Source organism: Lathamus discolor, chromosome 2 (genome assembly GCF_037157495.1).
Source record: "Lathamus discolor isolate bLatDis1 chromosome 2, bLatDis1.hap1, whole genome shotgun sequence".
NCBI lineage: Eukaryota > Metazoa > Chordata > Aves > Psittaciformes > Psittacidae > Lathamus > Lathamus discolor.
Genome location: NC_088885.1, coordinates 127,036,192 through 127,054,002, shown reverse-complemented (window position 1 = coordinate 127,054,002; position 17,811 = coordinate 127,036,192). Strand labels below are relative to the sequence as shown.

Sequence of the window (17,811 nt, the reverse complement as noted above, 5' to 3'; positions counted from 1 at the left end):
AGAGGTAAACTTCTAACACTAATTCTTTACTAGTTGTGATTTATACAACAATCCCTGACAATATCATGTTAAATTTTTTCTCAATCACAAGATATACAGCTCTCTGGGGTATATTTTGATTTGGGAACTGTGAGGTGACATGCTTGTGAGACTTAACGCAGCTGCAAAGCACCTCGCTTTGCACGACAACTTTCACATGCACATGCCTAACACGTATGCACCAGCTGTCAGTAAACATGAGGGAACAGCTGTCTCCTGCTTAGTTTAAAATTCTGTCCTACACAGTTGGAGAAAACACTGCTTTGCTTTCACAGAAGGAATAATCTCACTCACAAGTAGGTTAGTCATCAGACCTCTCTTTTAGTAGATGGCTGTCACTGTGCTGAAGTTCTGTGCTATGAATTAAGACCTGGCAAACTGAAGAACCTTTGCATGAAATCATATGGCCAGCTACCATTTCTTTTTGACCAAAATCTGATAGTAGAAACAAAAAGTTGTGTGAGATATCAAGATAAGAGTTTTTCAGAAGAATTTAGGAATATTGCTGTGGCTTTTAGGGTCCAAACTGTACTACATACTAGGACTTCAGCATATTTAGATACTTGGTGACTATTTTTCTCTTACTCCCTACCTTGTCCATAGCTGTCTTTTCTGCTATTCTCTTCCAGCCTTAGGTATCTTACCTGGTGACTTAGACTGCCTATTCAATTTTTTCTTTGACTCTTATCATATGAAATAGTGTCAGCTCTACAGCTCAAATATTAGATTACTCACACAAGGATGCAAACATAGTTGTCTAAAGTACATGTGTTATTCCAGCCATCATGCTTCTTCCTTCTGATACAGGTTTCCTTCCTTTGGCACATGACAAGCCAGCCAGAGCACTGACACCCTGCTCTGTCCCCAAGGCAGCTAGTTTCCAAAGCATTCTGCAGCTCAGCAACCCCAGGAAACAAGCCCTCATCCATAGGCCTCAACTTTCCCAGTGCTTTGCTGTGGTAAGGCTCCATGCAACAGCAGCTGCAGTGCAGAGGCTGAGCTCTCCTCACCAAACCTGTCAGCCCAGAGGGATTCCTACAGTCAAAGGACTGTAGTGGAGATATACACTATTGTGCAGAAGAAACAGCATTCCCCGGCTCACCTGCAGCTGCAGATTTTGCACGGAAGGGGAAGAACAGTCTGCTTTTACTGTTCAGACACAACCTGGCTCAGTGTTCTGTGTCTTCATTTTGATCTACTATCTCGCTCCCATTTTTCTAGAGTACTGTAAATCTCCTTTAACAGCAACTGTGTTTCAAAATAGCACCCTTAAGCCTAGGAAATCTACCTTATCTGCAACAACTCACCCAACAATGAATGCCAACATATTTGACATCACTGTATAAATTTATCAGGGGTTTTCATCCACTGAGATGGATCTTCTTGTTTTCTTACACACAAGATCAATGCTATGGCAGCGTACAGCAGAGTCAAACAGTGTTTGTCTTTCTGCTATAAACATCTCAAGATACTTAGGTATCCCTCTGAAGGGAAGGTTTCACTTCAGAGAGGTTTTAAAACAACAGTTATGGTAATATTAAAAAGTAAACATTTTAGAAAAAATATTAAAAATATTGTGAGATTCTTCTATATAGAACTTAAAAAAACAGAAAGCACTGTGGGGTTTTGCCTGATTCCTTTCTGATTGATGAATGACTCCTTTCATGCATGTATAATAGGGAAAACTGTGTTTATACAGGCATGGGAAATGAAAAGTGGAAATACAGTTGAAAACCTCTATCCTTCTTCTGAGTTTTATTTGTGTACCTCTGTGCAGGTTCACTGTCTTTTCTGCGTCTGTAAGTGCTATTTGCCTGTGCCTGAGCAGTGGAGGACATGCAGGAGAGAACTGCTTCTTCCATCCATCGTCACCCAGTTAGAACAAGAACAATTACCATGTGTACTCCTCTTGGTAAATTGATCTGTCAAAGGCATCCCCTAGTTAGTGTATGCCTTTGAAGCATTGCTCCTCCAGACAGGGCCACTCTTGAGTTCACCATAATTCCTGAGGTATAACACTCCTTTTCACTGGAATATGGGGAAAGATTCAGAGGTTTTGAAGGTTTTCTTCCCATCTTCCCTTCTGAAGAGGGAGGGGGCAAAGGCACCAAACTGATTTGCAGTTGTGCCTCCTTTTCACAGTGACTGACAAGGGCTCTCCTGCAGCTTGCACACTGACTTTCAGCTTGACTTCACATGCAGAAGACATCTGTGCCTCCGCTGTGCCCTTTGCAGCTGCACCGTGCCTTTCCAGAGAAGCCCTGGGGGAGGATGCCTCAGTGAAAGACTGGCAGCAATAAAACCCTGATAGCAACTGCGCCCTGTTAACTACTCTGTCACACACAGCCTCCTTCTCAGGAGCACAGGCTTAGCTGAGGGTTGGGTTTTGTTTTTAAATCAAATTACAGAGAAAACAGGTGATGCTGGAGTTATAAATGCTGAAGTTACATTAACGTGAATGCGGTATTGCTGAAGTGTGTCAGACACGGTATCAGGGAGTCAGTGCAGTAATGAATATTTCCAAGATTAGGCTTGTGCTTTCAATTTCATACCTGCCTAAACTGAAGAGTACTATCAAATGATGATGGAAATCAGTCTGAGAGGCAAGGACACCTGTGAGTCAGACACACCAGCTCTCTTCAGAGAAAACTCATTTGCTTTCAGAGAAGTATTTCAGAAGAGCTTGTTCTCCATGCAGGCATTACTAACACCAGTGACGCAATACTGTAAGAAGACTTGTCCAACCATCCCGTCACTTCTGGCATTAACTAAGAATGCTTCCTAAAGAACACATCTAGCCCTCATTGTTTTCTCTCATCTAACAGATTATTCTTCAGTCCAAGATTTCTCATCTCTGTTAGCTACTCTAATTAAAAAAAATCTCTTCCGCATACTCATTTCATCCCAAACTACACATACAAGTACATAACAAACTGCACTGGTCCTTCCTGAATTCAATAGATGGAAGAAGCTACTGAAAAGCTAAGAGGAACTATTCACCATTTCACTATTACTGCAGTGCGTATAGTATTTTTGGGTTAATTTTCCATATGTAGTTTAGAATGAAATCTGCATACACCAACCTCAGCATTAGACAGCAGAATATGTCAACTTAAAATTCATATTGCAATAAACTAGGTTCACTGAAGCATGTACAATGATTGATCTCAGGGTCAAACTTTGGCTAGCAAAAGTATTAATGAAATACAGCATTTATCACAGGAAACTAAATGCAACTAGTAATTAGGAAATTGTACCTATCTGTATGTCTGTGATACTGGACTGAATTTTCCCACTTAAAATGGCCAAACAGAACCATGACAAATGTAAATGATTTAACCACTCGCTCCTCTCTCTCTCTCCATTCCCCCTCTGATTAAAATGTCTTTTATAATGAACTTCACTCAAGCATGAAAACACAGCATCCTTCTGTCTTCAGCTTCCAGCCTTCATGTATCCTTTATTGAAGTATGTGAACACCAATCTAGATTTCTCATCCCGTCTGGAGAACCATCCTCTTTCTTCCCAACACACAGGCTGCTCATCAAGGTGATCCACAGGACATTCAGCCTCGTGCCTTATTCTCTGGACCTCAGCTAAACACTCTCAAATACAGCAAATTGCACTGCACAGACCTGCAGTTAGGTAACAGACTGTAGAACGACATGGAAAATGTTGAATCATAAGATGAAAACAAAAATGCTGGCCATAAGCAGGTCATGGGCCAAAGCAAAGGCATGAGAAGCCACCTGTGCTTAGTGTGAAGGGTTATTAAATGTTCTGCCAGGGCACAGGGGAAAACAGTAGAAACATTTCAAAATTACTCCAGGCTTTTGGTCCTCATTTTGGATTCATGAGCATGGCCTACCCACCCCTAGAGCTTTAAGTGTGTTTCCAGCCATCTGAATTGGAGATGCAGAAGTGGCTAGTTATAATTCCTGCCACAGTATTTTAAGGGCTTAACATTTCTGCAATTACCTAATGCACTGTCAGACTAAACTGTGCCATGCTGGCGTGAGGTACAGAAGAGGCTTCTGATCAGGTAATTCCCGAATTTACGGCCTCAGCTCTAAATTATGTCTAAGTCACTTGTCCCTCCTCCTTCAATTCTAAAGAAGTCTGTAAGGTTCAGTCAAACAGGCCTGGCCTCATACCTGTGTGCTCTTTCATATTAGATGTTTTGCTTTTTTGTGCTAAATGATGGTAGGAATGGTCTAAAGTGCTTTGAAGTCAATGTTTCAACAGAATTCAGGGGCATTAACCAAGTTTTTCTGCGCTATAATGTCACAAAATATATTTCCATGCACGCACACATAGAACACAGACCAAGATACTTTTGTGACTTTTTTTCAAGTGGCATTTAACTCCACAAAAGAATTTGTATCAATATTTTTAAAAGATAATATATGAAATATAAAGACTTTGTGCAAATAACAGAAATGGAAATGAGTTCCCAGTTCTTCTCAGAACAAGCCTGTAACACTTCTAGATGATCTTGCAGTCTGCAAAACCTTAACTACTTTAATTTACCAATGTCGACTGTTCCCCAGAAAAAACCTCCCCCAAAGCCAAACACGATGGTAGAGGCATCAGTAAAGCAGAACAGACAGATCACCCGGGGAGCCTTCAGTAAGCAATCCAAAAAGAGATTACCGTGCTGTGGTCTGTCACAGAAACCTGAGGACAAAGAAATGGCACCATCTCAGGAGTTCACCAGAAAGACCATACAATACATTAAACCAAAGCAAGATGGACTGTTCCAAAACAAACCAGCAGCCACGCCTTCCAATGGGGCATTCTGCAGGTGGCCAGTTACACCCAAAACTGTCACTGCCACTTGGCGGTCCTTGGGATAGAGCTGGCGTGTGCCATACCTCAGCTATTTAAAGCAATGCCTAACCCTTGTGGTTACATCAGGAGGAACCCAATTAAAGATGAGTGAAGACACCAAGCTTTGGGTAACAAATGCTCCCTGGCATTCTGCATTGAACCTCATTACTGCCTGGAGAGAAAAGATTTCCCTTTAAGAGCTGTGTTCTGAAGAACCTTGCTCCATTAGGACTTTCATTTAACTTGCCTTTTAGAGGCTAGAACAGAAAAACACAGATAATCCTAAAGGCTTTTTTATTACTCCAGTGAAGTGTCAGTGTTTAGGCAGGAGCTTAGAAGAACACAATACCATCTCCCATAAACTGCAAGCATAAAAGGTTCTCAGACAGGAATGAACCTGAGCCTCAGAGAACTCAGACTTCAGGTTTGCATCCTGTGTTCTGGCTCTTACTTTTCCCTATATTTTAAAAGAAATCCTCTATGAATATTTATAACAAGTAGCTACAAGATGACTTGAAAATGCAGCGAACATGAATCAGGCAGTTTGTGGGCACTTAAGTACTGAGACAAAACCAATGTTCTGATTGCTTGCACCATGTCACACATCTTCTCATTGCTCAATATTGTGTTAAAAAAAAAAAAGGCTCAGCTGTCAATATTACATATACTTACACATAGGATATGCCTGGCTAGAAGCTCCAACAATCCCATACAGACTTTTTGGAAGTAAGAACTACTTTGTTAATATGTAGACTTAATGATCACAGTGCCTAAGTGTGCTTTTCAAAGACAACTTGCCTCTTTCTATTGTTGCTCAAAAACACTTGAAGACCTGTCTCATTTATGGTATGTGGAGTACAGGTATTCCCTCACTCATAATTCCGTAACATTCATGTGGAAAGGATACTGTGTACTTAACCAAACAACTTCAAACGTAGGGTGTTGTCTGGGTCCCAACTTCTACAAATCAAGTACATTTAAATGGATATACACTTACATATCCCCACCTGAAAACCTAGCCTTATTGCATGCATCCTCAAAGACAGAGTTGCCAAGGCATGTAAAGAGCGGACTATGGTGGCTTCATAAAAAGACTCTACTGGGATACTTTTTTGATCTCAAAGTCACTTTGAAACAGCTGTGCCAGTGTCACATGCTTGTTTTCAGTATTCCCTCAAAGGACGTGGGGTTCAGTGCTATGTGTCAAATTTTCACATATCTTCATCAAATAGAAAACTCATGAGTCTGCCATATGTTATAATAAACACCACAGGTTTTTTCTGAAATAAGTAACATGCAGAAATCTGTTTAGCTTCCTGGACACTTGGGAGCAGTTTTTGCTGTTCTACATATGGCAACAAAATCAGAGACTCAAACAGAAAGGCCAGTTTGTGGGTTATCATATAGATTAGTTTTGCTCTCAGCTTTACAAAAGCAAGATGGAGCCTGTTCACCCAGCCAGTCAGGGCAGTCCTGTGCTTCCAACAGATCTGCTCTGGATAATCCTTCAAATAACATCACCTTAACATCATTTAATTTATTAGTGCATGTCCCTGACATCTGATTGTTTCCAAATATCCTACATGAGAGAAGACAATGCACTGGCAGCTGCTTCTGAAAACACGGAACGGAAATGCAACATTTTTAGGACATATGATCTGCCTCTGGGTGAAGGGAAAGGCATAACACCCTGGTCTGTCCACTCAGGCATGACACAGCTTAAGTGACATGTCACAGCTGAAAATCCAGCTTGCGAGATGCCTCTGACGTTACTGAGGGGCATGCTGTAATGCACAAAACATTACCACCCTAACCCGAAATACCGGAGTACATGTTTTAAAAGGTATACGAAACTGATGCTGCTCTATACTGAATTCGTTGTTACAGCTATTAAAAAAGGGACATGAGCAGCTGTAAAAAAAATGAGTCATTGTAGAGTTAAACTGTTCTCCTAACTTAAGGACACATGCAGCTGAGGTAAATCAAAATGCTGCTCACTATTGTGGCAAAGGACAGCTATTCTCACGCAGATTGTACCTGCTGGTAATGCGCTGTAATCTCGTATATTCTAAATCCTAGCACATTTCTATGTGCAAGAGGTACTGTGTGACTCTGTGAACGGCGTCACAAGTGCAGGCACACTCTAGTCTTTACTTTGAAATTTTGTTTTGCAAAAAATTACCAATTATATATTGTTTCCAAACATGGAGAATCAATTTTCCCATTTTTAAAATAATTATTCTTGCTTTTTTCCCCCTTTAGCAAGATTCATCATGAATCCTCTTTAAATTTCCTTAATGTATCCATAAAACCAGAGTCAGCGAAGCCCCTTCTGACAGCTCCAGGAAGGAAAGATCTCTTCCTGCTGTTCATGCAGTGAATGGGATATTCCTTGGCCAGTGCTTGAAGCCAGTGATAGATTGCTTGAATACAAGTCATGGTATCTTTGCCACTGGCACTGCTTCCAAAATTTCAGCATCTGATTTCCTGATAATTAAGTGTAAATAATAAGCAGGTCAGTTCAAAAGACATTTTGATCATCTTACTCCAATAGAAATTTTTAGTAGCTTCTTTTAATAAGTTTACAGCAAGGCCTTTCAGACAGCACATCACAGATAATTTCTCAGGCCTGGAAGGAACCTGGCGATAACTGAGGTATTAAACATCCCCAGAACAAGACAGATTGTAGCTCCATTCCCATAATACTTAGGCTGACCGAACATGCTGAATCATGAGTTACATGATACTTCATGTAAGAAGCATAGAAAAGGTAAAAAATCTTTTAATGACCAACTTAGCAGTGAGCATACACAAGCTCTTAAAATCAATTAACTACTGCCAATCTACTGTGTTCCTTGATATAACTTCTATTGAAAAAACAATATATTCACTTCTCTTTCAAGACATTAAAACACTTTAGTTATTAAATATGAATGACTAGGATCAAACATAATCTCTTTGTTTTACAGTTACATCGACTGACTTTCTGGCTTGGCACAAAAAATAACTTCATCTTAAAAGCAAAGAATGGCAGTAAGTGTCCTGGCCAGAAACAAAAGTTAGATGAAGACAGGCATTTATTACCAGTGACCATCCTCTCTGCTTTACCATAACTTAGTTTCAGCACACAAATGTCTTTAAATTATTGGAAATGATGATGCAAACTATAACATTCCTGGTAGTACATTCAGATGAATGCTCATAACAGGATTCGTCAAAAAAGTCAGTTGAAACCAGAGATCAAACAGAAGTTCAACCCCCACATCAGCTAGAAAACACCACTCATCTTCAATGATTGTTATCATGCTCTGAGGTATATTATGTACAATACAACAACTTGCGGTAATTAAAATAGTACAAAAGTTATTCCTCATACTTTAAAAAGAGATAGTCTTAATTCTCAGTCATCTTCATCTTTGGTCTACAGTTAGGTGAGAAGGCACACAGAATATAAGCTTTTGCAGGAAGAAATATTAATAAAGTCAGGATGGCACACAAGATGTAAACCTAAACTGAGAAGAGAATATATGTGTTTTGTTCATATAAAAAAGGATGAAAATACAACAAAAAGTATTTATTTCACTTGATCACTTGAACACTCCAAGTGCAAACATTCAGCTGTTGATAGACACTTTTCTTATGTGGTGGCTCTCGTTTGCAATGCAACCAACCAGCTAAAAGTTCTTCTAAAGTCCTCTGAACATGTGATGTGACCTTTAATCCAAAAAGAACCAGCAGTGTATCATTAAGGTTCACCCTGAATGAACACTGTGTGACAATCTAGGAGATAATTTATAAGTACTTGCAAAGAAATACTGAAATGGGAGGGGGGCTGGAACTAGAAGATCTTTAAGGTTCAAGGCCAGGTTGGACAGAGCCTTGGGTAACATGTTTTAGTGTGAGGTGTCCCTGCCCGTTGCAGGGGGGTTGGAACTAGATGATCTTAAGGTCTTTTCCAACCTTAACTATTCTATGATTCTACGATTCTATGGTTCTTTCCAAACCAAACCATTCTATGATTCGGTGATATGAAGTGCTGACTCTGCCAATTTGCGCTTACCCCAAGATGACTCTTATGGTGCTCTACAAATTCTAAAGAGGCAGAAGCATCAGTGTGAATTATATATAAAACAGACTTACAGAAAATCAGAATCAGGCACCTAATGAACAATCGGTGTGCCTCTCTTCTCAAGTCATTGTAGCAAGCCTAGCCATAATGCACCTGGTAGCTACATAAGTATCAGTGGCCTGAATCTCTTCTCTCATGCTGCCTTTTTTTTTTTTCTTGCCTTTTTTTTTTCCTTCCTTTTTTTTTCTTTTTTTTCTTTACCAAAGGATGTTTTTTCACCTAGGGGATTAGTTACTGAATGCAGCACACCAACTACACAATTTCCAGTCAGGCTTGGGGGTAATTATACCTTCTGTAAGCCACAATCCACAGCTGATAAATTAGTGTGCTTTTCACAAAGGAGGAATACTCATGTCACAGTCAGTAATGCAAAGCAAAAAACCCAGAAAACAAACCACAAGAAAAAAGTATTCGACAAAATAATACAAGGACAAATGAGCCATGCAGTGAAACAAACAGAATTAAGAGAGAACACTTTCAATCCCATCAGGCTTCATGTAACTTTAAAGAAAGCAAACCCCATGCTGCAAAGCCACAAAGGCCAATATTTCACACTTCTGTGTATGTGCATCAACAGGGGTTTGCAAAAATCAAGGACAGAGGGCGACTGACTAGTAATTTTTTTAATGACTTAACTTACTTATACTACCTTTTATGCTTGATCAGGTAATAGTCACACTGAGGTTTAAGGAAACTCTTAATGTGAGAAAGAATGTCTTGCACAAGAAAGACCTGTAGAATCAATCCCAAGCTATTACACTCTAGTTTAAGCCAAAGCCCAACCTGTGATATGAAATACCAAATGGAAAATCTGAGTTATATTTATTGATAACATTACCGTAAGGTACTTAAAATACTCTTGTAGATTAAAGGTGATTGAGTCATTATCCAGTATCTTTAGGCACACATAGGCTCTCCATTTCTTCCAGATATTCCACTTACTTCTGACTTCATTCACATTGTATGTATAGTAAATCATCTGCATTAGAAACATTCCATATTTATTTAGGATTTAATCTAAATAAGTTTTAGCAATAAAAAACAAGTGCGAGAAAATAACTAGGCTCTTGTATTCTATAAACAAGATGGAAAGGAAGAGCTCATGCATTAAAACTTTGAAAGAAACACTAAATTTATGGTTTAATTTGATTGACAGTCATTCCGAAGTCAGGCCCCTCTGATTTTAAGTGCACTGCACAGAACAGTATAGGACAGATGTAGTTAAAAAGGCATCAGCTTAGCTAGGTTCATCCTTAATATCCCAATTCAGCAAGGTGCTGAGTCAATTCACATCCACTCAAATCAATGCTCATTCTGCTATATGCTGAGGACTTTCACACTACTGATAAGTTAGTCAGATCTGCTGCTGCTCTAAGGGAGCTGTTATAGGTCCATCAACTGTAATTAGAAGACCAAATGATGACTTTTTTATTTCCCAGAAGGTGAAAGACAAGACTTTTCTGGAGAAAAACATATGTACCATGACCCTGCTCTGGAGAAGATCGATTCTGCTTCAGACCTCTTTGCCATAAAGTTTCAAAGTATTTCTTTGTTCTGGTTTAGCTTCACTGTGCATTAGTATAATAACATTTTTAAAGGGTAGCTTTCACAAAATACTGGTTACACAATAAGTATAAATAAATGCCTGGCTGAAAGGCTCAGATGTTACTGTGAATTAAATAATGCCATACTCTTGCAAAACTCTGTGGAGCGGGGACCAGGCTTTGGGACTTCTCTGAGATGCAGAATATTTGTCTGACAGAGATGAGTTTGCATATCTGCACTTACTAAAAGTAAAAAAAAAACAACTCATAGTAAAGTGTGCCTGTATTGTTCAACAGGACTTGACCATAATATTCCTTTTTTTACTAGGCAACTATAATGTTAATTTCTTGCCAAACATCCTTATCGCTCTCTTCTATTTATTGTCACAGGCATTTTACAATTATTTATTATAAAATACCTGCTGCTTATACACTCTCACCTTGTTGTATGTCACCTTGCTGTGAGTGAAGTCAATGGTGAACCTTTGTTGACCTTGAAAGGAGCAGGATTTGTCCTGAGATGCCTAATCCAAAGTGGACACCCCCTTAATTCAGTAAGCTTCGAATCAGACCTAGAAGGGATCTTAGTAGAGGAGTGGCAAGACATAGCCACATATCAAAACCACATCCGAGCATTTATCTCACATTCCTAATCTTTTATATGAAAGGGATTAAAAGCAAGCTGTTTCCATCAACTGCTTAGGTGCTACACAAACTATGAATGATTGAACAGACATCTACAGGATAGCTATGCATACTGACATAGTCTCCTTCCACAGAAGTTCGAAATGGAACAAATGTTTGAATTTGAAACTTCATAGCAATATTCCCTCAATTTGTTTTCAAGTACCCACTGTCAAAATCCCACCATCCTTTCTAGTCCAGCAGAGGAGAGAAGATGGTTCTGCCTCTTGTTTCAGGACAAACTAGCAACTCACCACATAATGGAACAAAAGATAAGAAATCTGAAAGTGATATTACCCAAACACTTCAGTTAAAACCTTGCCACAGAGCCTAATACAGCCTGTGATGGCTCCAGACTCTTTGGAAGTACATGCAACTGATTCTAGCGTATCTTGTTTTACATGCAGCTCCGCTTGTTTGCTTATGTTCTCTAAGTCTGAATGCACTGAGTTTTTTGCTGTCTCTTATGCCATTCAGCCAAGTTTCTACAGATGTTCTTGAGATGCCACGGATGTATCTGACTATAATTTTGGCCCAAAATACATATTTATAGACTGAGGGTCACTAAAAAGAGAAACCAGGTACATGTAATATGGTGACTTCCAGCTGCTACAATCACAGAAACCACATCAAATGGCATCAATTTAGACAGGAGGCAACTGAAACAATGAAAATCATTGTAACATGTATACAAATGCAATGTGAAACTCCCCGTAGCAAGAATGCATAAAACTATAACATGCAATCAAACCAGTAGACAAGCGAAAAGGGAAATAAAAAAGGTATAAAGTAAGCATTTAGGCATCTTGGGAAATGAAAGAAATGGCCACTTCCATCTGCGAACCCTGAGGAGAAATCTGGCCTCAATGGCCAAAGCGGGATTTTCTTAAAAGCTCAGAGTTGGCCTGACTCCTTTCAATCAAAACCATGACGGGGCACTGTTAAGTCATGAGAAGGGTTTGGTCAATGGCAAGCACTCATGCAAGTTTAACTGTGCTATATTTCTACATTTATCCACAAAAAAAAAAAAAAGAAAAAAAAAAAGTGAGTCATAGGCAAAGAACCTAGGAACCTGTATTTCAGTTTTGCCCTTTTCATCTGGTCCATCTTACTGTGTTGCCTACTAGCTAGTCTTAGGGAAACACTAATTAAGCATGTATCTGAAGATGTCTAGGTAATTGGCTTCTTTTCTATGGTAAAAAAAACCCCAAAGATACCACAAGCTAACACTTGGGTTTTCTCTCCCCTCAAATCTGCCTGCCAGGTATGGTGTGGGAGGTAACTGAGGCAGCGCCTACAGCAGGGATATCTCCCAGCTCACACACAGCATGTCCCAGCCACATGGCTCCACAAGGGGTTCCTCCCGCATCCAGGAGGAGGAGAGGTCTGTTAGAGACCTCATCCGTGATGTTTTAAGCTGTGCAGGACTGAGAAGCTGGTCCCTGACTCCTGCAGGCTGTGTAGCAGCTGTGTCATAGCAGTGCTGCGGCTGCTGATGGATGCTAGCTTGTACCAGGGGATCACGGTGTGTGACACGGCCTCCCTGAACCCTTTTTGGCACAACTTACACCCATCTGCTTTCCCTCTGCTCCTTCTCCTGGAGAGGAACATATGGCCCAGAATATGTATCTCAGAAGCAGAAAATGTATTCATATAGTTTTTAAAATATTCTGAATACCTTCTTTTCTCTTTTCTCCTATAAGCTTTTATTCCAGTTCTGAACCTCATATCCTTGCATGATAAATATTTTTTTTTACAAAAGTCCTTGTTTAAACAGCAGGCCACAATGAAAAATATAATTTAAAAAAAAAACAAAGTGTATTTCACCTTGATTACAGAAGTTGCTATTACAAGAGAAATCTTTGCCAGGATTCTGTTTTTTGTCCATTCCACCATGTTATTTTAATACTTACCTTAGTCCAACAGGGTTGCATCCAATAACAAATCAACAACAGAAGAAAATAATGCCACAGTTAAGCTTAACAACGTTTTCACTTTCAGTGGTTCGAACTGGAGACATACTTCCACAATTTACTTCACATCAAATAGTACATCACATCACAAATACAACAATGAAGTTCCTCAAAAAGCAAGAAAATCTCTTTTAAATAGCAATACCAACATCCATGTGTGCAGTCCTGTGTCCCTAACAAAGGTAAACTGTTCCACTGCATGAGTAAGACTTTTGCCAGCTTGCCTATTTGAAGATAGCAATATTGGAGCTAGGCTTCATCAGAATGTTTCCTCATTTCTGCCTGAAGTTATGAAAATTCTACATATATATATGTATGCATGTATATTTGTATATATATGTATGTTACAACAGATATTTTTATATACATATACATTCATACATGTATATAAATACTATATATATGTGTATACACATGCTTTTGTATTTTGGTAATTTTTTACAGAGCACTCTTAATTCTTGATTGCAAACATACAGTATAAGAGAAAAAATACTGCAGTTCTTGCCCAGTGTAAAAAACCATGCCAGGCAGCAGCTGTTGACACTAATGTCAGACAACCTATCCAGCACACCTTAGAAGGCACTGGTACCAGACCTAAGCAATGCCTGTAACATGACAAGTAGCAATACCGAACTGTATATTTCTCATAACCAAATGCTTTTTTTTTTAACAAAAAAGTAGAGTTTCCTTTAGCTGTATTTTCATCAAAGTATTTAATATACAGTCCATTAACAATCACACAGATGTTTCTGTTATAAGACAGCAAAAGTAAAGTGTAGCAGTTGCCTAAAATCAACTGAAGTCAACAGGATTCCTTCTGTGGATTTCAGTGGGTTTTAGGACAGATTTGGGTGTATTCACTTGATGTTATATAGACTTTTAGATTCCTCTTTTCTCGTATTATATTAGTGAAAGTTGTTGATTCCTCCGTGCAGATACATGGTTCACAAAAACATTTTCTACTGTCTTTGCATTAAGCCTACTGTTTATCCTACCTTTGCTGCCACAGATGAGTTGGGTTTCTCCAGCAAGTCCCAGAGCTTCTTCCTCTTCTCTGGGCAGCAGGTATTATCAAACTCTTCCCCTTCTCTCTCCCGCATTGTTTCGGCCTCTCTCCTCAGCTCCTCATTCATCTGCTCTTTCTTTTGATGGTATCTTGCCTGGCAGCAAGATTCTAAATATATCTCATCAATCCCCCAGTAATCAAGCTCCTGGCCAAAAGAAAGAGCACACATTTCTTCCATCATATGTAGTTTCCCTGTCCTGTAGAAATTCAAAATGGAAGTAAAAGCCCCTGGGTGTCGATCAAAAAAATATTCATTTTCATTTAGATTATAGTCATCACATACTTCCAGCAGAGATTCGTGAGTATTGCAGTCTCTGAGCTTTCCTAATCGTGTCCTTGGAAGTCTGTCCAAAGTCCTCCACAGCACTTCATGGTTGAGCCCACCGACGTTTATTTTAACTCTCCGCGAGCAGGCTTTGCTCCTAATGATCTCCACTGGTTCTGGAGGCAGAGAAAGGGTTGACCTTGAAGACTTTTTGTTGATCCCGGGTGGGGCCTTCTCAGCCATTCTGAAAAAGGTGCAGTTGTGACACCAGAGTCTTTAGGAGAATGAGCTTGGAGACTACAGGTATTTGGGCAGAGTCCTCTTCAGACAGACAGCTCCATCCCTGAAGCTAAAAAAGACAAAGAATCAGAATGTACAATATATTCCCCAATCTCTGTCTCTCTCCTTCCACGCTTTCATATGCAGATGAAAATTTAATGATGGTAATTTGCTTTCTGTATAGTGAGACTCTTTTGTGGTAGTATACAGAACCACTGGAACAACTGGAACAGTTAAGAGCACTATGTTTAAGCAAAGGAAAAAATTCACTGGCATTTCCGCATTCATAAAAATCAACAGTGACAGTATGTACAGAGATCTTGTTCTTTTGTTGGTTTGTTTAATCAGTTTCTGATGCAGCCATATTAGGTTAATCTGAATACTTACCAACTAGCTCGTGAGGTGTGCTAATGGAAAGATTGAAGGGATAACCATAAGGGAAAAGTGAGACGGGCAACCTTTCCATTCAATGAAAATCTCAAATTTGGGAGATACTGAAACTGAGTAAAACAATTAGAGCATATCAAAATCTCCTGTGAAACTAAACTGCTTCCTTCCCTCCCCCAACTCAAATCTTGATTTGCTGTATTATTTCATGGCTAAACATTACTCACCAAACAATTCAATTGCCATCCAGACAAGTTAAATTTTCTAGCGCTAGACAGTCCTGATTTCTTTACAAATAGGTTAAAAGAATCCTAAATCTTCTGAAGCCAACTGACCAGTAATACAAGTTATATAGGCAAGGACTGTGCATACCATTCCTTGGCTCCTCAGAAAGGCTCCTTGCACCCCACTTGTTCACCTGTTAAGTTGCTGCAGGGACAAGATTGCATGACAGGAACCAACAATCTCAGTTTTAATAATCCAGACGTGCATCCTCACTCATTGTGCCTAGTGCTTCAGTGAACTCTGAAGTGAAACTGTACATCACCACAACTGGAGCATCAGTATCAAACAGGAAGGAAACCCACCCATTGTTTCTACTAGAGTAAATAATTATCTGATACAGTGCTTAAATAATTGCCCCAAAAGGAAGAATATTAATAATGCTTAGAGAAGCATATCTTCCAAGGTAGGAAAGTCCTCCTTAGTAACTTCCCTAAGTTGACATCTCCTCCTCCCATTCTCTCCAAATCAACAATGCAACAGTTTGGGGTTTGGTTTTTTTCCTTTTTCTTTTTTTTTTTTTTTTTTTTTTTTTGCTTTGTTTGTTTTGTTTTGTTTGGTGCGGGGGGGGGGGGGGGTGTCGTGGTGGTGGTGGTTTGTTTTTTGTGAAATAACTCCAGCTTTTAAAAAGCATCTGATGTGAACAAGAATTTGATCCTCTTTGCAGAGTAAGCAGGAAGGTTGTGATGGAAGGGATTGTTAAATGTATCAGAGGTAAACACCAGGGAGGGAGAAGAACCATTTGTACTAAAGGACCATGATGGCACAAGAACAGATGAGTACAAACTCACCATGAAAAAAGGTGGAAATTTGAAAGGGAATTAGAAGGTCGCAAAGACCAGATCCCTGCCAGAAAAGCAAGGATCTAGAATAATTACTAAAAGTATCGGGAAAAGCAAAGAACTATTTCAGCATGTCATCTGAAATGCGTATGACTGTGTGGACTACGTTCCTAGTGGAAAATTACTAAACCTCATTATATCTAAACTCTAGAAGTTCCTTTACCAACAGCTAACATAACAATAAGGCTCAGCCATGTATCATACAAGTATTAACAGACTTCCATGTCCAGAAACATCAGAGAAAAGGGAAATTACCCATCAGAGTAATATTTACAGTTAGACTATTTTATTATTATTTTTTGCTTGATTGATAACTCACTGTCTACTAACCCCTATGATGGCAGCAGCCTGATAGAGCAGCATGTTAGCAGTTTCACTGCCAAGCTAACCTACTTAAAAAAATCACTAGAGCTAAAATATTCTGCCTATTTCCATCCTGCCTCCAGCACTGCACTGTGAAGCTCCCTCCTGATCTCCCAGCGGAACCCAGAGCACCTCTGTATCTATTTACATAAGGGTTTAAGCCTGTAACATTTACCTTCATTCATGAAAAAGATAAGCTGATAACTTCACTTGCAAAGATAAATGTCACATCAAAATCAAAGCCCCGACATCAGTAGGTTTACATAATATATATTCCTTTCTGTTGTGTTTGGTTTGAGTTTTGCTTTTTTAAGTCTTCACCTTAGGCTGATTTTTTTCTGGTTTTACCCTCTTTCTATTGCCTTTGATGGAAGGGTTGATGGGGGGACTTCTGATAAAGGGGGGACTCAAGTCTTCGCAGAGTCTTACTAAAGCGCCTCCTAGTGGTCTGTGATGCATTGATCAGTCTTCTGAGGAGACAACCACATAAGCACTAAGCAGTTATGAGAGGATATTTCTGCACAGAGGAAGCATTTACAATCCTTTTTGAAAAAATCCTTTTAGACTTTAATGTACAATGATGTTTCTCCTTTAAAGGATGTCTTACATAACAAACCCCAACAATTTAAGAAATTCGTAGAGAGGTTCTGTCATTCTCCATGAAATCAGTCAAGTCTTCAGGCAGTTTCTACGGAGGTTCTCTGATTTATTCAGCACTGAATCTCAGGGACGACTTCTTGTTTTTAATTAATATGCATACCCTAACATTAGAAATACTGAGTAAAACACAGCAGAAATCAAGCACTCAATCTGATTAATCTTCGGTTAACCATATCCTCATTTGCTTTTCTGATTACAAAAACTAAAGATAGGCAAGACTATGCATTAGTTTAGCTTTTGTGCAGTGTAGTTACCACAGAGATTTGCTAAACAATGTGAAATTATAGTGTCACCAAGACTGGTCTAAAGCTGATAAAACATTTTCTGATTTGTCAGCGTAATTATTGGTTTCATCTTCCTACTTGAGGAAATGTGGCTTTCCTGAAAAGCTTTAAAAACCCTGGTTAACTGTGGTCATACTGAAGTCAGCAGTGGAAAACCACTAAGTTTAGTGTTGAGAAGACTGGA

General features: G+C 39.3%; 1 protein-coding gene across 1 annotated transcript in view; it reads right to left on the bottom strand.

Annotated features, from left to right (window-relative positions):
- KCNB2 (potassium voltage-gated channel subfamily B member 2) overlaps positions 1-17,811 on the bottom strand; it is a 197,538-nt gene that overhangs the window by 166,926 nt on the left and 12,801 nt on the right. The window contains exon 2 of the mRNA XM_065668430.1: positions 14,195-14,879. Coding sequence (XP_065524502.1) covers positions 14,195-14,773 — 579 coding nt within the window. The 5' untranslated portion in view covers positions 14,774-14,879. The remainder of the gene's footprint in view (positions 1-14,194; positions 14,880-17,811) is intronic.